The sequence below is a fragment of the Sander vitreus genome, chromosome 8 (genome assembly GCF_031162955.1).
Source record: "Sander vitreus isolate 19-12246 chromosome 8, sanVit1, whole genome shotgun sequence".
NCBI classification, from domain to species: domain Eukaryota; kingdom Metazoa; phylum Chordata; class Actinopteri; order Perciformes; family Percidae; genus Sander; species Sander vitreus.
The window spans coordinates 23,375,074-23,397,616 of NC_135862.1; the positions used below are offsets into that span (position 1 = coordinate 23,375,074).

Genomic DNA, 22,543 nt, shown 5'->3' on the forward strand with positions numbered 1-22,543 from the left:
AAAAAGATATATAACAATAAAGGAAAGGGGGAAAGCCAAAAAACATAATATGAGCACTTTAATAAAAGTATAGCTGAGTGTCAAGAAAACTGCTTTTCAGTGTTTACATGTAACATGGTGTCTTTTGTGCAGTAAACTGGCTTTCCCAGTGTGAAATTAGAATCCTCTCACTATAGATAGAGATATATATATATATATATCTCTATATAGATAGAGATATATATATATCTCTATCTATCTATATATATCTCTATATATATATATCTCTCTATCTATCTATAGATAGATAGATAGAGATATCGATAGATCTATATATAGATAGATCGATCTATCTAGAGATATCTATATATCTCTAGATATATAGATAGATAGTTTGTATTCATGCATGATCTTGTTTCATTTTTAACATGAAACATTCTCCTTCCTTGAGTTACAGAGGCATATAGAGCACATGTCTACTATATAATAAAGCTTACTATTCTGAAAGTTGACATATCGGTACAATATGATCCCGGCTTCTCAGTGCGTGTGTGTGTGTTACCTTGGCTGTCTTGTAGATGCTGACTGCATTATCCAGGTTGATGAGCTTAGAGCAGATGCGTTCACAGTGTCTTTGTAGCACCCCCAGCTGGAAGAGACTAGCAGCTGACAACAACTGCAGGAGAAATCACAAGCAAATGTATTATATTTCATTCAGTAACAGCAATACAGCCAACACTTGGATACAGAAGTAAAGGACAATTCAGTTAGTTTGGGCTATTTGTTAAGACATAGAGAAACATTTATACTGATAGAGAAGTCTCCAGTATAGCCAAATGATCTAAACCACATATCTGGAGAAGAAGGTGAAGGATGAAATTATACAATTTGTCAAACATTCGCTGCATTTTACTGCTTTTATCCACTTTGACCTACAGCAAATAGTGTCGCTGTGTATGCAAGCAGTTTAACGATGCAATAGAGCATTGTAATCGTGGTGTGTTCACCTTTTGTTTTTAGTAATAAATGTAATGTTTTAACCAGGGATTTGCGTGATCACTAAATTAACATTTCTTTTAAAAAGCAGTATGTATGTATACACTGCATTTACATGGCTTAACTCAAATCCAAGAGGTGTCACTGAATAGTACATTGCAGAAAAAAACATTGTATAGGTGCATGTGGAGAGGCAGTGCTAGGCAGGAAGTAACTGTTGTGTGTCCCGTGTACACACTTGTTTCATACTCATTCATTACAATCTTATCCAAAACATGCACTCTGCTGTGCCAATCTTATTTCTTAACACTAAAAGTCATTACGTTTTTAATTATTTTGTATGCTTTTATGGTATTGTTGAAGCAAGTGAATTGTGCTGTCTTCATTGTCAGCAGAGTTGTAACTAATGTGACCATTTAATCCTGAGAACATGTATAACTAATAACCCCTGGCATTTCTAAGAAGTATGTTTCACACAACTACACAGATAGATGGTGTGTATCCATTTAGTGGTTCTCACCTCCAGCAAGTCAGGGACAACGGTTTTCAGCGACTCTGTTCCTCCACAGTACAGGTATGACATCATCATCTGCAGAGGGGTCAAAGGTCTCATGAAGGAAAAAGTCGCTACCGTAGTTGAACTAAATGATGTATGCATTTTGTAATATGCGATATGTCTGTCTCCAATTCCTTTTTCATCAATCTTGATTCATTGTGTCACACTGAAATAAAGAACTACTTAGGGAAGTATTTTTGGAAATAAAGAGTAGATTTGTTACCTGGAAAATGTTGTACTTGATGTCACTAATCTCAATGTCCTTGTTGGGGCTTCCATCTGGTCCAGAGCACGCCAGCAGAGACTTGAATCTAAAAGAAAACAAATATCTTCGTCAAAACACTTGAGGATTTTTTTTAATGGCCATTGTCTGTAATGTATCTTTCTGTCCAGTGTGAAGCTGTCTGCACTCACCTGTCAGAAGCTGTGATCAGCAGGACTCTGTGGCCGTAGAACGGTTTCCCCTCCACCACAAATGTCACATCTGACATCTCCTGGTTATTCAGGAAATGAGGGTCTGTAGGAAAACATATCAGCACCGCCTTACAACTCCATTCACAGGACAGCTTTTTAGTGACAAGTAGGCCGTCTGAACACTGGTCCACCATCATACCAGCACACATTCAGACAGTGTCTTGTATGCAAGTGTTCCGTGATTGCCTAGATCCTCACACCTGGCATCAGTATGCATCTCAAAGGTGTCTCGAGCTCACCATTTGTTTTGTTTTTTTGAACATATCTTTATTGAATTTCCAAGGGGCACATACAACATAAAGTAAGACAGCCACGGAGTAAAGAATAAAGCCCTCCTTTGAGCCCACCCGCAACCCCTTAAAAAACAACTAAGAGGGCGCCCGGATAGCTCAGTTGGTACAGCGGGCGTCCATATATAGAGGTTTACTCCTCGACGCAGCAGGCCCGGGTTCGGCTCTGACCTGCGGCCCTTTGCTGCATGTCATTCCCCCTCTCTCTCCCCTTTCATGTCTTCAGCTTGTCCTATCAAAAATAAAGGCCGAAAATGAATAATCTATCAAACAAAAAAACAACCAAACCTCAGAAGGTTTGCACAGTTGAGGCATACTCAACGTAATCGGTCAAAATGGGTTACTTAAGCCATTGTGTGTTATCTGGAAATGTACTTTGAGATCTCAGACCATGCTAAACCATAGAGGCCACTCCGAAGGGTCCGTGCACCATCCTCCCCAATATAGTCCCAGATTTCGAAAAAGCCAAAAGGCATGTCTCTGAGCTAGTAGCTTCTAATGGGAGAAGTTCGAACACATTCCGAGCCCATTGTGAAATCGTGGGAACAGCGTCCGAGATCCACAGAAGAAGAGTGCATCTCCTTGCATTAAAGAGAAGCACCTGCAGCAGCTTTAGTTTGGAGGAGTACAGACTACAGCTGACAGGAGTAAGAGCTAGTTTTTTTCTTGACTATAACATCAATTTCCTTACATATTTTGACCCAGAAGTCATTAATAAAGGGGCATTCAAATATACAGTGGAAATATGTACCTTCAGAAATCTTACATTTATTACAAAATTTCGAGAGCAATGGGTTAAACTTATTGCGTTTCACCGATGTGATTTGTGTGTATGACCCTAAACTGCATATTCCTGACTTTGTTGGTAAATAAGCAACCTGCAGGGCCTGACTAAACCCCATCCCACACATCGTCCAAGATAGTCTCCCCAAAATCCACTTCCCAGAGAGATCTGACATGAACCGTACAGTCACTGGTTGAAATTGACAGCGCCTTGTAAAACCTGCTAATAAGTTTCCTGGAGTCAGGCGTCTGGAAAGAATGAAACTGCGTCTTTGCAAATACCTAAAAAGGTTATTCTGCGGACGATTGTACCTCTCTCTGAGCTGATCAAAAGACAACACAGTCACCCACAGTCTTTATACCCCTACTAAACCTTGGTCAAGACACCACCTCCAAATGTGTGTAGGTATTGAGAGCCCAAAGCAATTTATTTTGGTGTAAACAAAACCTCTATTTAAAACTGGTAACTGGATCATGTAAGTATGTACAGGGCTTATCTCACGTCTTTGGTCAATGATTCTATCCGGGGACTTGTTGACAAGTGTTTGCATTACGCAACCTCCTCTCAGTATTATTTAGTACAATCCTCTAGAGCTGAAATGATTAGTTGATTAGTAGTTGATCAACAGAAAATTAAGCTGCAACTATTTTGAAAATCAATTGCAAAAAAAACAAAACAAAACATTGCCTCGTTCCAGCTTCTCAATTGTGAGAAATTGCTGCTTGTATTTGTCTTATGTGATAGTAAACTGGCTATGTTTTAGGAAATTGTGATGGGTGGGAATTTTTCACTTTTTTATAATATATTATTGATCAATTTATCAAGAAAATAAATCGGCAGATTAGTCAAAATTAGTAAAAATTTCAACATAACGCCATCTTCGTCGTCCACTCACTCCAAACACTGAGCTATGTGTCTTCATATACATTGAAGGATCATGGTTTCCTTACCCAACTGTGCTGAAAGAGTTGCCTTCATCCCAGGGATGGCTGGAAGAGGTGCGGGGCCAAAACAGTGACTGAAAATAGTTGCCAACTGCTGTATAATGGCATCATTCTGGAGGCAAGAGAAAGATAGGCATTATATCACACATCTAAACTCTTGCTGACAACATGAAGAGGAAGACAAGCACACACCTTGGTGCTACGTAAGATAGTGAACATCAGGGGCAGGCCTACGGTGACCAGCTCCTCGCAGTAGTCCTCTTCTTTGATGGTGGTGAACTCTCTGAGGAGTGAGAGGGCGACCCCGGCCCTGGACTGCTGCTGGGCACAACGCAGAGATTCCAGCCACACGTGTAGTTTCCATGGTACACCTAGGTCCAAAGGGGAACATTTTTTGTTTGGTTTTCAAGGCAAATCACAATTTGAAAAGTAAGCAAATCCTCTTTGACATGTGATAGGTACCCAAAGCTCGCAGCTCCATGGTGACGTCCAGGTAGCCATGCTCAGCGCTGTAGTAGCTGGCCTCTTGCAGAGCCTTCATCCTGGCCTTGCAGAGCCTTGCTATGCCCACCTCTGGCAGGGCCCCATGGCCAGAGGAAGGGGTGGGGGAGAGAGGGAGGAAAGGGCAGATCCCGGCCTCCTCACCCTCCACCCCCTCAGCTAAGATCTCCTCCAGAGACAGGACATCCTCTTTGACTTGCTGGGGCTGAGTCAGTAGCTTTCTCAGCACGTTCCTGACAAGATAAATGGGAGGAAGAAGTGGGGAAGAAAGAAGACGAGGAAGCAGAAAAACATGAAAACATTAATATATGTCCAAACTGAAACGTGTACATCGATTTTTTTGTGACCCTGTACCCTCCTCTCTGATTTCATAATCTGTCACCCTCACTGTGGAATGTGAAGTGTTGAGTCTGCATTGTGTTCACACATACACACAGTGAACAGGTGGAGAGGTTTACGCTACCAGTTGGTGTTTAGAGACAGATGGACTCTGAATATAAGGAGGCCCTGAATTTGCTTTTTTTTTTTCTTTTCTTTTTTTTTTTATATATACACTTGAACCTTTCAAGGTTTTCCATTTCACCACATGATAAAAGAGATAAATCAATCCTCGAAGCTCAAATGCAGACTCGGGTTAAGTATGATAGAGTGCTGACATAGTTAGCGTTATTTCAGCGTTACTTTCCTCTCTGCAGTTAAAAGGCGAAAAGCAGTTTGTTAGAAGCTCCCAGCAGCATCTGTTGACAACATGCCATTTTCTGATCAGACTGAGAGACACATACCTGTGTCCATGTGCGGCAGCATGACTGAAGCAGTTCATGTCTTCATAGAGGGATGACGTAAGGGCATTTCCATCATGGGTCTTCGATAAGGGGTCTGCGCCTCGTGCCAGGAGCAAACTCACCATCTCATAGTTTCCTGGGAAGCACATAACAGTCAATTACATACACATAAACATCCTCAACACATTTAAATGAGATATTTTAACATTACCAACCATAACTATCTACCATAACCATACTTTAAGTAATCTATTCATGCTCACTTTGTATTTTTGAATAGTTAACATATCAACCCACAACTTAACATTGTTTATGGCTTCATTTGATTGTTTGTGTTTTTATTGCTTATTTTATAATTCATTAGTGCAGTTATACTCTACATGTCTTCTTTCTGGCTTTATTGCACTTACTGCTGCAACAAACATATTTTGCATTTTCAAACAAGCAAACACATTCATATTAGGCCCTATTTAAACACTTTCATTGCTGCTATGTAAAACATGTCTCTTTTACTACAGCTGTTTGGGTTTTAGATGATCCCGCAGAGGAATGCTGCCCAGAGGCTTCTAAACAACCACAGGCAGCACTCACTTTGCCTTTATTTACCCTCTCATTTCCCCGTTTCTCCAGCCAATGTGTCATTCACAAATCAATCCAGTGCTACTGTTGGTGGTCTTTTGAAAAACTAGCCCACTACTGTATTGGTGACTGATAACTGTGAGAGGTATTATTAGTTGATTTGCAGAAAGCGGCTCTAATTCATTCATCTCTTCATGTCTCCCTTCCAGACTTTCTGCCTGTATAATTTAGTAGTAAGTAGTAATTTAGCTGCCATAAATCAGAACACAGACCTTCTGTAAGTCAGACAATGCTCTAACATCATCATTGTGTTGTTCTGTGTGCTGTGTGCTGTGTGTGTGCTTGCGTCTGTTTGCCCACCTGCTGCTGAAGCCAGCTGCAGTGGAGTGTCTGCTGTACTTTCCTGTCCATTGCGGACTGCGGCCCCCTCCACGTTGGCCCCTGCATCCAACAGGAGCTGGAGATACACACCACATCTGTTACACTGTGCAATGTTTAACATCCTGTAACTCATTTATGGCCTGACCTCTGACCTCACATTTGTCAGTCAACTTTTGAAAGTATAACTATCCGCAGTTAGCTCAGGGGTATGTAGAACAACCTGCATTTATTGTGCCTGTATAGCAGGACATTTCCCCTCGAGTAAAAAGTACACTACTCATGCAGCATGTCAAATTTGGGGTTCTTACACTAGCTATATGGTGGTGGAAACTACATGTGTGTGTATGTTTCCAACCTGCACTACGGAGATGTGTCCATGCAGCACAGCAAAGGTGAAGGCTGCCCATTGTCGACTATCAGGATGCACAGAGGGGTGCTTTGGGGAGCATGGTGGAACCTGAACGCACGGGACAAATCGGTGTTACAAACCAAGATGAAGATAATACTCTCAAGTGGAGAAGTTTACATACCATGCAGCACTTTAATAAATGTGTCCATATGTTTAAATTGTTGAAGCCTATTTACCGCCACGTCAAGGTTAGCCCCGGCATCGATCAACATCTGGACTAAGGCCTCGTCTCCAGCTGCACAGGCATACATCAGAGGTGTCATCCCCTGAGTGACGAACAGAAAGGAGTGCAATGGACAAATGAAAGAGGAGAAACAAATACATGAAGTGCTGCTAAAAAATTATCTCTGAGTATGAGTACATAAGTATAATTTTGCAATATTAATTTAAACACACATCATACATTAAACACATTTATACCGGTATACACAAAGAGACAGGTGTTCAGTACCTGGTCATCCATGCTGTTGACCCCATCTGGCCCCAGCAGATGGATGGCTTGGCCAATGAGATCTGTGCGTCCACAGTTGAGCATCCGAAAACCCAAGTCTAGGTGGAACTTGTCTGTGGCGGCTTTGGAGTCCAGACGCTTGAAGGAGCTAAAGCAACATTCAGGCCTGACGGAGACAGAGACACAAAGAAAGAGTAAGATAATACTCTGTGAGAGGTAACCAACCGAGTCTGAGAAGAGGTGCTGGAGTCTAATGTGACTAGATCCAGTCTAGAAATCTAGCAGCAACAACCATTGAGAGTGTATGTGTGTGTTCTTATTTACTTCAGCTGTCTTGGTTCACAGTCCAGTCCTGGAAGGAGTAGCCTGGCAGTCTGTCTGACATCATCACTGTCCACCAATAGACTCTTGCGATGCTCAGCGTGAACTATGGCCACTCTCATCCACTCCATCAGAGGTGGCAGCAACAGGAATGGCCTGTAAAATAGAAAAGATACATAACTGCACTTCTGTCCATTTATATGCTTGGTACAAAACATTTTTTATCAACTATAATGTAGGAGTAGTACACGGCAACATCTGTGTGGAGGATGTCTTCACTTGTGATTCAGTCATGTTGATAGGGAAACTGTCTTCAAACAGATGACGTATGTATGTCTGGCAGTACGTCCCCTCTTACCCTGACCAGTGCACAGTGAGTCACACACACACACACACACACACACACACACACACACACACACACACACACACACACACACACACACACACACACACACACACACACACACACACACACACACACACACACACACACACACACACACAAATAACAGATGTGTGTATAAAATATGACTGATCAGTGTTTATATGTTGGTTTCCAGGTGGTGCAGTTACACATCAGCTTTCTTTGTCTGTAAGATGTGATGGGAGATGAAAACAGAACTGTGACTTCATTTGTGCTGTAGTTTGATAGACAAAATACTGCAGTGGCTTCGGAATAAACAGCCTATTTTTAAACCAGCTGTAACAGAAAGAACTACCTAAGGGAGATAAATAAAAGTGCAGCACTCTGGCATGGTTTATAGATACTTTCTAGGAAAGAGAGAACCAAGTGAAACTAAAAAGGAAAGGAAAGGATAAAAATAGAAATGATAGACAGGATTGACCTGAGCCTGAGAGAACAAGAGAAAATGACATTAATCTTGGAGAAGCAGTGGAGTAAACATCAGTGGAGGAATAAAAGAGAGCAGAACATTAAGTCTGCTGTGGTATTTCTAAACATGGCATTCTGAAAGTCATCTGGAATATTTAATTGTTCTCTTTTTCTTTCTTTCTTCATTGCCCTCATCTTTCAACTAAACCCCCATTGAAAACACTGGTGATATGGCTATCTGCAACGCCACGTCTAGCCGGTTATCTGGTATTAATCCCGTCTTGTATGTGCCTTTCTCTCACCATATGTGCCAGTGAACAATGACACATTATTGTTGCTTTGCGTTTGATCCTATGGAGCCTCATTCAGAGTGTGTTAATGATTGTTTGAACACTTTTTCTGTGTTATCACGAGATACTAAGCAGCCTTTCTCCTGCTGTGATGTTATTCTTAGAAGTGGCTTCACCTTTGTTCGGAGGAGACACAAACACTCCAATGCATATCATGAATACAGATGAAGGCAAAAGCATGAGCAGTATACAAGCATATAGCTCTGTATTGTGCATGCTACAGGGATTGTTGTTACGGTTAATGAGCAATGGGACCCCTGCAGTGCCATGTAATGTATATTGTAAAGTCACTTTCCTAAAGTGGATCTTCATTTTATCTGAAGGTTTCACAAAGTGAAAGTCAGACTTTTTAATACCTCACTTAATGTAATATGCACCTGAATTTAACAAACAAATATGTATAAGAACTTTTTAACATCGATAATGAAAGCTTTTCATAACTGGATGGTTGTTGTTGGATACAACTGTGATTAAAGCAGAAATGATGATAAATCTCAAGTCGTAGTTGTCCTTTAATAACTGCATTGCAGACATTATAATTACGCACATTAATTATTATCTACAGTATATCTCAGGAACCTGCAGATACCCTGCTGTCCCCTGTTTCTGTCTGTTGTATCTTCTAGCTGATCTGTCTGATGTTGCTACTTTATTAGTCAGTGATCAGACCCTGCTGTCACCCAGGTGTGACGGTTAACAAGCAGACAGGAGACTGATGGGATGAGAAGGAGTGGAAGGGGAATGCTAAATGGTTCTGATAGGTGCATACAAGGAGGGTTTGAGTGTTTGGCAGGGTGATAGTGCTGCAGGGTGTAGAGTGATAAGAAAGTCCTGTTTCTGAGGTGAGGAGGGTCAGTGGGTTTGGGAATCAATGTTATACTCCTCTTAATCGGCTTCACCCACCACAAATAGGACTGTGTCTGAGTCTGTTTTTTTCTGTGTGTGCATTTGTGCATGTGTCTGTCTTTCCGAATGCCACAAGGCATCCACCCAGCTACTTTACTGCATGCTTGCTTTCAGGCATGCATGCGGCACTGAATCCAGAACTAAAGCAGCTCCAATCAACTCTATCAAGCTTTTAACACGTAACACTTATTGATCCATCGGAGAGATTTTCCCCACCCTCCACTCTATCAATCAGCCTTTCACGGCCTGTGTTTTAGTGAGTAATGAAAAAACATAAATATTCTAGTCTCTGCAAAATAACCATGGTGGTTCTCATGGCCAGGTTTTCCAATGAAATACTTTGAGCTGAAGTTTTACACCAATTAACCTTTAATGTTGTACTAGAGTGTGTGTGTGTGTGTGTGTGTGTGTGTGTGTGTGTGTGTGTGTGTGTGTGTGTGTGTGTGTTCTTGTTTAACTATATTCGTGGAGTCCAAAAACCGAGAATACAGTATACTTGTGGGGTCGGGACAGCTTTGTGGGGCCAAAATACCGGACCCCACAACTTTAAAAGGCTGTTTGAGGGTTAAGACTTGGTTTTAGGATTAGGGTTAGACTTAGGTTATGGTTAGGGTTAGGGTAAGGGTTAAGGTTAGGCATTTAGTTGTGATGGTTAAGGTTAGGGTAAGGGGCTAGGGAATGCATTATGTCAATGACGGGTCCCCACAAAGATAGTGAAACGCACTGTGTGTGTGTGTGTGTGTGTGTGTGTGTGTGTGTGTGTGTGTGTGTGTGTGTTGATGCACACAAATGTATCATGTGCATGCACAAATCAAGTGAGATCATATATGTATACACCTTTGTCAGTGGCCCACAACTGCAGACAGATGGAGCATGGCTGTAGCCTCACCCAGGCAGTTCTGGCCCCTATCCCATAATTCATAACTCCTTTTTTCCTCAAAACATGAATTGCCCCCCCCCATACACCTCCCAGCTGACCCCTGTGTCTGGGTTATGCCCCTCAGCCTGAAACACAAACTTCAGCCTCGTCCGAGAGTCAGTGCGACATCAAAGCTGAGCCTCCTGTTAACACTGAAACTAGATAGCACTTCTGGCTAGCCTACTGACCCGACATGCTAAGGCTACACACTGAGAACAGCGGGATGTAACACACACACACACACACACAAATATAAACGATTCATGGCGCCGTTCTCACCACCACCTGGCTGGTCATAAAATGATAGTCAGCTCAAATTGTGGTCAGGTGTGTTTGAACTCTACCCTGTCCAACATGAAAAGCAAAAGCTTTTCTCCCCAGGAGAACATCACACATGCTACACTAGCCACATATTATGTTCAGTGTGTCCTATATCCGAAACCACTGTGAGTGAGTTCACAGTGTAAGAAACTTCAATCCGGTCTTAAAGCAGACCCCATCATGCGCTGCAGAGGATCAAGGTTAACCACTGATCTAGAGTCAGATTACTCTCATTAAGGCTTCATAAGGGGGCGGGGGGGTGTAACCATATCTGATGTATCTGTGGTTAGCTCCACTGGCTACATCTTATCACAGTAACACATCTATCCATTAGGGCTCCCTTGCATCTGCTTAAGGAGGCAGAAGGGTTGGGGTGGTCTGTTCAGCAGTGTTTGGAAGTGCTCGTTTTGAGTGGGGAGACAAGTGATTCTACCAATACAATAGATTTGTTAATAACTTTCTGCACAAATCAAAGTTCTTTTACTATGCTGTGGCTTAAAGAGGAGTGTAAATGAAGAACTAGTAGGTAGACACACATACACTGGTGTTAGACTGCATAAAGTGCCTCCTACACTTTATGCAGTCTAATACTCATACAATCACTAACACTATACAACATCATTGGTAACAACTACAACTAAGCACCAGGTTTTAAAGGATGGTGACAAAAAGGGCACCTCTTGTAGTCTCGAAGATTCTGCAATAAGGCTCTCATCAGGCTCCCTATAATGTTTGATGATGTAGCCCACACAGATTTGGTGGTTTTGGGTTTCGTCCAAAGACTTTATAAAGCTTTCAATAGAGGGTGAGCCAGAGAGATTGAGAGGCCCATTGTAGGAGAGCAGTCTGTACTATTACCAGGCCCTTACGTTGTAATCACTACCAGGTTTGCGCTGCTCTACTCTACCACCTGAGTCTGTCATGCCTGCTGACATTTACAGAAACTACACACAGTCTCACAGAGAAGCATGTAAGCAAACCAGTAGATCTAGTCTAGAAAGAAAAACAGAAAGTGGCACATGTTCCAAAGTATACAGTATAACAGGATGCTAAATCATTTCATCCTGCACACAAACCAGACTGATATAAACCCAACATTCAAAACATCAGACAAGTTGGAAGAAACAGCCAGGATAGGGAAAAGAGGGGTGTATATTTGCTGTTCTGTTCTCTTTGATGTTAATGAGGAGCCCACCTTTTCTCACTCAAACTGTGTCTGTTCATTATTAAATGTATAGTAGCCAGCTGGCTCTGAGTGCATACACACGTGTGCTTAGGTCAGACATTTGGATGATTTCATCACAAAAACTGATCATCTCACAGATGTTGTGCCCTCACCATAACCTTACAATCACAAACAGGTGAATTTCTAGAGGTTCAAACATTAAATGAGGAGGAGAAAAACACACAAAAACTCAACCCACACTTTAGTGGAAGCTGCATACCACTTGAATGCTTTAGTGCTACCTTTAGACAGTCCTCCCATACATCCGTTTGAAAAGTGTAAATAACCTTTACACATAGAAGAGCACCTTCCACTGACATTTTTAACACACACACACACACACACACACACACACGTCTGAGTGTTTTCTTCTGTGAGACCGGGGCACAGATGTGTGGGCAGGCTGCAAGTACTTTTCTCACACAATTGTAACTAATACTCTTACTTTAACTGATGGCATGTTTGAGGAAAATAAACATGACTCAGGACAGGGTTACTCCTTACTTTCTGTGGAAACCCAACAACGTGAAATTTTTCCTGAGATAAAGCCAAGAATCGGCAAAGAAAAATATTCACAATTATCAGGTATACTGCTAAAACCAAAACATTAAGAATATATAATATACATTTGACATGCTACATTGCATTCAGGCTGTCCAAATATTTTCAACCACTAGTCTTAGGACTGCAAAAAGGCAAGCATTACCATAATTGTTCTACAAAGGCAACACAAGGAAGATCTGAGGCGACCCTAACAGAATTACAGACCATTATCACCTCTTGAAAATCCCTTAAATCACCAGTCTTCAGCCTAATTTACACTCTAAAGGTGCAATTAACCCCTTTATGAGACTAACATTAACACCTGGAGTCTCTTGCTCACCTGTAATTTACTAACACGTCAATGACCAGAGGGCAATCGAAATAGGAATGGCTAAGAAAGAAATGGTCTGTGAAAAAGCTGTTCACTTGATTAGAACCTCCTTGTTAATTTGTGATGGGGGGGGGGGGGGTGTATTTGCAATGGGTAGAGTGCTGGCATTAATCACATTTCTGTCAACCTCATGAACCAAATTGAATCTTGTCTAATTACAGATGTAATGTAATCAGGAAAAGAAAGCATAAAATGCAAGAAAGGAGAAGCAAGAACACTACGAAACACATTTTCTGAGGGTGGATCCAAAACAAAAATGGAAAACAAAGCGCTGCTGAAGATTAGATCTGTTATTTCACTGCCTGTGGTACACTTTATAGAGCATCTAAAACACTCTTGTCCGGCCATGCATGACTCCCACCTCTCCTTGCTGAGTGCCATGCGTGGGGGATCCAAGTTGGGATTCTCCATGGACTCCATTTGTGGGCAGCGCAGGAAGTAGTAAAGGGTGTGGAGGGCGTCTGGCGACCAGGACACAGGCTGCTGGGGGCGGGCGTGGCGGGCTGGGCTCAGTCCTGGGCGCACTGAGGTTAGGCGCTGCATGTGGTGCATTGCACGGGACACCAAGTCACCTGGAACAAAGGAAATAAGAGAAAGATCGGAGTAAGATGGTTTAGGAGATATGTGTTCTAATAAATACATGAAGCTTGTTCATTTCATTTTATTACATTCTTTAATAGGGTATCACAGAACACTGGAGTAGTATGTGGGCCCTACAAATCTAAAACTATTACAAGAGTTCTCATTGCTCAGTAAAAACCCTGTGGGTTCCTAATCCAACTGGATTTCCCCTTTTCCTAAACCACTTACATTCAAACCTCCTTTACTCATTACTCTCGCTCCATGTCTCTAGTGGTATTTACCATTAGCAGTGTCATTATCAGTAACCACAGCCAGACGGCCAGTCTAAACAGCCATTCGTCTTTAATCATTGAAGGAGTTAATGGGCTAACAGACAGCTGATCACAGGCTCTAATGAACCATTCAACAGTTTCTGTATTGACGCATTTCAATTACTGCACTCATCCTGGAAAGGTGGGTGTCAGTCACATGATAAAAGTGAAGTTTAGATATGTGCTGGAGTATTGTGAAAAAAAAGAATTGTCTTGACTTCTCGAAAACTCTGCTGTGCCGAGATAAAGATATAAGAAATATGCAGTTTATCAGAGGATTCATCTGCCCACACTGTGAGCTAAGTGGACAGACATGTGCACTTGGATAAAGGCCAATTCAGATAACTGTATGTACAGTGTAATTAAACTTTATTAACCTAAGTAGACATTAATATTTGCACAAAACACAGAAAAGGGCGAAGGGCTACAGGAGTAGAGTTTGTAGCAGCCAAGTGTGTGACCATGGGTGTCATAGCAGGAACATGGTGGAGACAAAATATCAGTTGGGATGTGGAGGAGGGGCAGAGAGAGTCAGCTTGAGAGAGGGAGGCCAGGTTGAACTTGGGATCGTGTAATGCTCATTTAGCATAATTACCCCTGGGTTAATTTCTAACCAGATTACAGTGAGTGGGAGGCTGCCCGGGGGCCAAGGCTGGGGAGTCCAACAGTGTGAGTGTGTGTCTATATTAAGGGGTTTGGGGTACTTCGAGGGGGGTTAGATTGGGGTAGCCCTCCCAAAACAGACCCCACTTCAAGCTGAAGGGCCTTCTTTGTGTTAACCACCACCAGCAGTCCCTCCAGGAGGTCTCCTAGGAATTCTTGCCCAAGATGGAGAGCCTCTCCGTGGCTTTCCAGCACATATTGTGCCCCGAGGCTAAACTAAGCTCCAGGGGTCAGAAGGATATGAAATGCTTCATTCTTAGATTACATCTTCTATTGGAGTCTTTGTGGAAGCCTGGAAGTCAACAAACTGTGATGTGCCTGCTTTTTTAATACATATTGACTAAATGTGCCTCTTAGGTAAAAGCTGCAAGATAATAAAATGTTTCAAAGAATAAGATAATTAGAAGATGTCAACTATAAAATTCAATTCAGTACAAAAGACGTTTACACAAGTTTTTATCTGAACTTTGTCTGAACCCAGATTGCTAATTGGCTTTACAGGCTTTAGCACAAAGCTCATTTAATATGGGTTAGTCAAATTCTGATCTTTAATATTTCTCTTACTTAACTGGATGGTCAAATACTCATAGCTTCCCATAGCTGGTAAAGACCCCCACGGAGCTAAAAAATGAAACATTCAAATGTGTATGAACACAACTTTCAAAGCCAGTCTATTGCTTACACTTTTTTGGACATTTAGCTGAAATGTCCAGTTCCCTGCCATCCATTATCCATCATGTTTATGTATGCTGTGTGTTCCTGTGTCTGGCCAAGTCCAGTCTAGAGATCCAGGACTGAGTAGCTTAGCACAGATGCCCCTGTGTCTGTCTGGTCCCTTGGGCTTAGATCAGAGTGCCAAACCCTCTGATTTTGTTGTGTGTATGCATATCTGTGAGCAGCACATGTATATGTGTGTGTGTGTGTGTGTGTGTGTGTGTGTGTGTGTGTGTGTGTGTGTGTGTGTGTGTGTGTGTGTGTGTGTGTGTGTGTGTGTGTGTGTAGGCGCAAATGAGTCTGAAGGATGCCAGCCCTGCCCAGAACAGCCCAGCTTCACACCACCAGAGAGATGTGGCACAAAGAGACCACTGAGCAGTCTGAGAGAAAGAGTGTGTCTGTGTTTGAGTGTGTGTGTACACTTTCTTAATGCCTCACTAATGACGACGGCGTATGAACGTGCCCTTGTGCTGGTGGAACAAATGGCAGAGTGTTGGCTTATTCGGAGAAGGAAACGTGTCCTCACTCTCACCAACACTAATCTTCTCCATCCCTCCTCCTCTCCCTGCACTGACAACCTCACTCTTCACCTCTCTACCTTTTCATAATTTCCCCTGACCCCCCCCACACACACACACACACAAACTTTCTACACAACCATGCTTTAGCAAATATGTACTCCATCCTTAAACTTAATCCCAATACCTCCCTTACCTCCATTCCTTCACTTTCCTTCTACTCCTGTCTTTTTCTCACTTTTTAATGACCTGATTCCAGCTCTCCATCATCTGCCAACTCCAGCAGAGCCTCCAGTTTAAACAAACCATATGTACAGTGAGTAGAGTACAGTGTGACTGTGTGTGTCTGCATGCTGCTCTGTTTACCAACCATGCGTATGAAACATGGTCATGTAGAACTGGCAAGATTTCAAAAATTCCATCCAATCCTTTTTAAAAGTCCCAAGGGAGGTCCGTCACCTCTCAACAGATTTACACTAGCCCTGACTAGATTCTTATGTAAAGGCTCAGAATTGTAAGGAGACATTTTAATATAACCTGACCCAATTTATATATAGAACTGAACATTGTTATAATAATAATAATAATAAATTACAAGCTTGTTTATCACAAGACAGAAAGTGATGAAAAATGCCATACTATTATCTCTGCTTGGCACTTGGCTGTCTGAAATAACAGCCATTTTGGCAGAAGAAAGGTTTCCTGTCTTTGAGAGCCAGTTAACAGAATGGGAAGACCAAGGTGTGTTTAGAATATGGTCAAGTCTTTAAAAACATATGACAATTAGTTTATCATTTCTTGGAATGTTTACTTGTATGTAATAACAGGAATGTTTTATAGCTCCACTGTTGTTCTTTTACGATTGTTCAAAGAGCTCAGAGGAATTTAACAGATTAAACACATAATCTGCTAATATTAAGTAGATCCAGGACCACACACACTATTCTGAACTTCGTGTACTCACTGAGTTCAGAAATGCTGCCCACACAGGTTGCCAGCAGGGACTGTTCCAGCGTCCTCAGCTCCAGCTGGGCATAGGCATCCTCCCTGCTGTCCACCGACGTCTGCTGGTTCTCTGTGTAGGGACTGAAATGGGCCGGGAGAGACAAAACACCTACGGAGACAAAAACAGAGAGAGAATGGCATTCATGATTAATATGAAAAGTTTGTGAGCAGCGCAAACAAGCCTCCATAACTTCAGCAACTATCCATCTACACTGCTTCTGCAGAAGTCCCGAAACAGTTGCTGGTGGTATTTACATAGTGTATTTGTAATCCTGGTAACATGTAACCCACACCGCTGAGGGCAAATAAACACACAAGGGAACGTGAGCCTTGCTCCTAACACATTCAGGAAAATAAACAAGGCCCACAGGGACATTAGGCAAATACAAACAAAACAAAGGCACACTGCATCAGAAGCAGGCCGAGGTCTCACAGTAAGGAATATCAAGACAGACTAAGATCGACTTAAGAATTCAGTGTTACCGCAGATATTTATTACCCTTTAAATCATGGGCATTTTACAACATACACAACGCATACTGTACATGCATGATGCGTACTCATCATATCTGCAGATGATTTCCAGACTTCGGATGAAAAAGGTAGATGATAGTTAAAGCTGATATGACTGCAGTACATGGGAACACTCAGTAAGATAAAGGTTTGGTGTGGGTTCATATTTAGGATGTCATCAATCAACAGAGTGCTAAAAGGGTCAAAGGCCACCAGAAGCCCAGGACCCTAACAAACCCTACTCTGACCTTTATTACACACACACACACACACACACACACACACACACACACACACACACACACACACACACACACACACACACACACACACACACACACGTAAGGATGAGTTTTAAGTCTCAGCTCTGGATTGGAAGACTTGGTGTTTGTTCTTACTTAGTGTTCCTCTGGATGTAAATACTTTAAAAGGCTCTAAATACAGTAGTACTACTGAGTCCATTTTAACACTTAATAGAAATGTAAACTAAGTAAAATAACAGTTTATACTACACTATATATAATAATAATAATAATAATAATAATAATAATAATAATAATAATATGATTTCATGGTCTATATGAAGGATGAAATCACTGATTACAGTACATTTCTTTTGCAGGGTACTCCATCTACTTTCATGGCTTGGGGTGTAACTACACTCGATCTAGGACACGTGTGGCATTTCCTCTTTGAATGGACTCTCAGGAGACCTAATCAGCTAGACAAACTGGATGCATGGAGAACATATGTTAAGGAGAACATATGGAAACCTGTCAAACCTCCCTTCATAAAATCAGATAACAGAAATATTATGATATGTAGCATTTAAACACCAGGTTTGCTCTTGTATTCTACATGACAGCTGGTTGTCAGACTAATTGCCAGTGAAGAGATAACATCATTCTTATATAACCCGAAGATGTTCTCCTGCTCTCTTTTATTGCTTTTCCAGTTAAGGAGAGAACATACACTGCCGTTTTCTGCCTCCTATTATCTCTCTGCTGGCTTTTAGCTCCCACACCCTCATTAGCTTTGTCTGGAGCAATATGTGGTTGTGTAAGAACCAGACTATGCTGTTAGCTACTGTGCAGCTAGTCAATCTGGGTGAACACGGTTAGCTGCCCAAAGGTTAACCTTTATCTTGGCTTCAGTGGCAGAAAAGAGCTATCTGCCAAGCCAAAGGAAATGAGTGGGTGATGGTTGGGGATTGAAAAGAGAAATGGAAAAGAGGAAAGATGATCGGGGCAGGTTTGTGATTTATTTACAAAGCCTGAGGAAAAAAGCCTCCTCATCTCAAACTCCCCTTACTCTCCCAAAAGGGAAAAGATGGGCTGCCATCCCTAAAATGACATTCCCATGTGCTTCCGGCAAGCGGTGCCGTCTCATTGGAATCTGAGATGGAAGTTGAAAAGAATTCCCATAATATTACTCTGACATCTCCTCCTTTCAGCACCCCATGACACAAGAGGAGATGAAAAAAAGGTTTTTGAAAAAAAAATCCAGGCAAACTAGTGGTTCACCAATAAACCTTTTCACAGAAAATACTTGTCTTGCCTATCTTTTGGCACTGTTAATATTAGAGATATTAACACATACAGTACTGTGCTCAAAGCTGGAACAAGTTTCCAGAAGGTATGCATCAAAGGTATGTCCAGACTTTGACTACCTTTAAATTCAGGTTACGTTCTATATTTGGCATCTGCAAGTGACCACAAAGCTAAGCAGAGGTGATATGTGAGAGTTACAATAATAACTTATCCAGATCTCCCACAAGCAAGGGTGGAGGTGGAGCTTGTGAAATGCTATATATTTATCACTGTTTTGATATTAAATGGACCACCTTATTGCAAAACGGGTGCTGGATATACAGTATATTGCAGTGATTTGTGTTATGAATGAATTTGGTAACACAACCCGAGTTGTCTGTGTGAACTTGCGAGCTGGATTTGCTCATTTTATACTGCAGGGTTTATGTCCCAGCGTGTGGGCTCTGTCTAATAGATCACCTTGTTGCACAAACACACTGCTTTGTCATGCACACAGCAGTAACAATAAAAAGGAGAAGTAATCTATGAGACAGGTACAGTAGTAAATCACATGTGCTGGATGTAAACATTGCCCAGTCTGTATGGCAGGCTGTGTGCATCAACTGCTCTACAAAGACAGTAAGAGGGACATATGAGTTTGAGTTACAGGGCTCATGATATGTTGACTTCCTAAAAACAAAGTCTAGCAGAGACAGAGAAAGTCACTTCAGTCCACAGTAGTGCTTCATAAATGAAAAACATATTGATTGAATTAAGGATATGTTCACTCCAGCAGAGTTATGCTGCCAAAGGGAATCTAGTCTCATACAAAAAGTGAAACTCCATGTCTCTCTCTCACCCCTCTCTCGTACTTTCTCTGCACCATCTGACTTGTATAATATGTGCTGACTCCCTGTTCCAACACAATGGAAATGGCTGCCTCTAGCAAAGTACCACTGCTACAAAGAACACGTGCGTCAGACAACCAAACCGTCCACAAGCTTCAACACATCCCTGTTCACTCCCACAAGCACAAAGAAACACCCATGTCTGTGCATATAGAGTATGTTTGCACTTCTTTCATGTGTCACTTGTCACGCACACGAGCTTTGCATTTGCAGCTTGCTAATCATTCCTTAAAATGACAATAAGCACATAATAAATGTGGGTGAAGCATCTGGAGCTCTAACATTTGACCTTGTGTGTGTGAATCATTTTATTCCCCATTCATCTCTTGGCCTTGGACTATCTTTCCACAGAAAAATAAAGGGAGGTTTTTCATAGCGATGGCTGCATTCTCAAGAGACCTCTCACATTATCGTGTTAACTTTCCTATGCTCTGTATACTCTCCTCAACTGCCTTGCTGTGTATACACCAAGTTTTATGACCACCATAACTACGGTGGCCTCCATGACAGAGTAGTAGGTGTTACATGTAATGTAAATACCTCATTCAGAAATGGCTTGATTCCAACTTATGTCAGAGAGACTCATGCCTGCTGAGGTGTGAGAGCCATTCCGATTCTGTCTCAATAGGTGCTTTCCGACCGGATAGTACTTGTACTTTTTAGAGGAAAAGTACACTTCTAAGCAGTTCTAAGAACTACTCTCCCCCCAAAAAAATGTTCCGTTTGCATTCCCACTGGCCAAGTGGCCATAGGGACTGGTAGGAGGGGTAAGGGAGTGACGCAAGCATGGCAACGGTCTTTATAGCATCGTCACTAGACCTTAGCGCCACATACAACAACAACAAATGATGCTAATACTTGTGCACTTTTCCTATATTAAATGCACGTCCATTCTCGTAGTAATTCACGTAATGTTTTGCTCAACACAGACAGGGCTTTATTATACTCGGAACAGACCCCGCCTCTGCCTACTACACTGTAGACGTGTATGTGTGTATGTGTGTGTGTGTGTGTGTGTGTGTGTGTGTGTGTGTGTGTGTGTGTGTGTGTGTGTGTGTGTGTGTGTGTGATGGCCGGCGAGCCACAGGACACGCTTGTGGAGTTTAACTCCGAAAAGACAGTTAATCCAGGTCAGGTTCCCGTTAATCTTATGATGGACATCACCGTCAACGGCGAAATAAAAGCCTCTTATTTACGAGAGCGGTCTGAGAGACCTCCAGCTTACAGCGAGGTGTCTGAGCATGACTGGCCGGTGAAAATTTTTAAAAATGTCCCGTTGTTGCTCTGTCTGCAAGTTTCCGAGTTGACTTATAAGTTCGACCAATCAAGTACACCTAGGAAAAGGGAAAAGACCCTGCTCTGAAGTAGGAGCTAAAAAAGTACGCTAGTGAGGCCAGAGGAACACAACGAAAAAAGTGTTGAACGTTTAGTTCTAAGAACTGCAAAAACCCCTCCGGTCGGAAAGCACCTATTAGTGTGGGTAGGGTGTGGGAAAAAAAATAATGAATGTGTCGGCAGGTTTGTGGGAATGAGGGAATGAGCAATGGTATGCAAATGAACATACAGTAGTTATTCTGACTCCCTGTAGTGTGATTCACCAAGAACGTCACATTACGTTATTTCTTATCAGCAACTGTTAAAGCACAGCTCTGCTCCTTTTGCTTCTTGTATTAAAATAAGCCAATTAAAAACTATTAAAATTTCAACCTCACAGAAAACAAAACCAAACATGTCAAACATTAACTTGATGTATCCTGAAGTTTTGTGTTAATTCTTTCACAGAACTGTCTTTAGCCTATATTTAGCATGCCTAAAATAGACTTGTCTTGAACAAAAGCGAAATCTTTAGAAATGTTAATGTAGTTTCAATTCATTCTGCCATATTTTTTCAAAGCTGTGGCAAATATTCGCACACCACCACACTCTCAGTATTCCCACAGTCCCACCCCATCGCTTGCTTCACCGCGGAACCCCAGCCTGCGTCATTTGGGGCTGATGTAGGGCCACAGGCCAACCAGGGCCTGTCCCCACCACCACCACTAATATCACAAGCTCCAGCATCTCCAGTACTACATGCAACATTATAGGCACTGGAAGAGGCTGAGGATAAGACAGCAAGGAGGGGGCGAGAGAAGAAGCTGAGAGAAAGAAAGAGAGGGACTGAGGCTTGTACAGAGAACGGATATAACTGAGGGGGGGGACTGTGAAAAGGGTGGGGGGGAATATCTGAGACTGTGAAAAGGGTGAGGCAGGGAAAGACAAGTGGCACAAGGGATTTATTCTTTTGTGGCCATTATGGTTGCATTTCTGAGGTTGACCCTGCAAATGTCATGTGGGAATCCCAGCTACAAATCACGGCTGAAATGTACCGCAAAGCCTGTGGCAGTCCCCAGCCCATCCAAACTATCTCTCAAAACCATTACAGATCCTCCTAGCTCAGCCAAGCTATCCCTGACAATGATGTTGGACATACTGCCATAACAAGGTCAGAAAGATCCAACAACTACTTTTTTTATTATGCTGAAAGTTTTTGAAACTTTGCTCAGCCGGGGCTGTCACTCTTGATTAGGTACTTTAATGTTTAAGTTTGTGTTTTTTTGCCCACAGGCTTGGTAGCAGCATTAGGGTAGAAAAAAATCTAGGCTATGGAGGACATCACTGCTTCTCATGCCTACATTTTCAGCGAATATTTGGATTTCACCTTCAATAATAAAATAAATTCTCAGACCATGGCAAAACCTCCCTACGTGAATCAACTTTGGATTGAATTTCCGATTTTGAATGTTTGTACACATTTTTCATTATGCCATGAGTAAATATTATATCCATTATTTAAATAAACATTTTACTGCTCATTTCTCTT

General features: G+C 42.0%; 1 protein-coding gene across 1 annotated transcript in view; it reads right to left on the reverse strand.

The window, feature by feature from the left end:
- Positions 1-22,543, reverse strand: part of abtb2b (ankyrin repeat and BTB (POZ) domain containing 2b) — a 49,483-nt gene that overhangs the window by 880 nt on the left and 26,060 nt on the right. The window contains exons 2-16 of the mRNA XM_078257534.1: positions 16,690-16,839; positions 13,299-13,509; positions 7,451-7,603; positions 7,127-7,292; positions 6,852-6,941; positions 6,622-6,723; positions 6,246-6,342; positions 5,307-5,442; positions 4,486-4,757; positions 4,216-4,394; positions 4,030-4,135; positions 1,946-2,048; positions 1,755-1,842; positions 1,496-1,564; positions 542-655 (exon numbers count right to left, since the gene is read on the reverse strand). Of these exons, the coding sequence (XP_078113660.1) occupies positions 542-655; positions 1,496-1,564; positions 1,755-1,842; positions 1,946-2,048; positions 4,030-4,135; positions 4,216-4,394; positions 4,486-4,757; positions 5,307-5,442; positions 6,246-6,342; positions 6,622-6,723; positions 6,852-6,941; positions 7,127-7,292; positions 7,451-7,603; positions 13,299-13,509; positions 16,690-16,839 (2,036 nt within the window). The remainder of the gene's footprint in view (positions 1-541; positions 656-1,495; positions 1,565-1,754; positions 1,843-1,945; positions 2,049-4,029; positions 4,136-4,215; positions 4,395-4,485; positions 4,758-5,306; positions 5,443-6,245; positions 6,343-6,621; positions 6,724-6,851; positions 6,942-7,126; positions 7,293-7,450; positions 7,604-13,298; positions 13,510-16,689; positions 16,840-22,543) is intronic.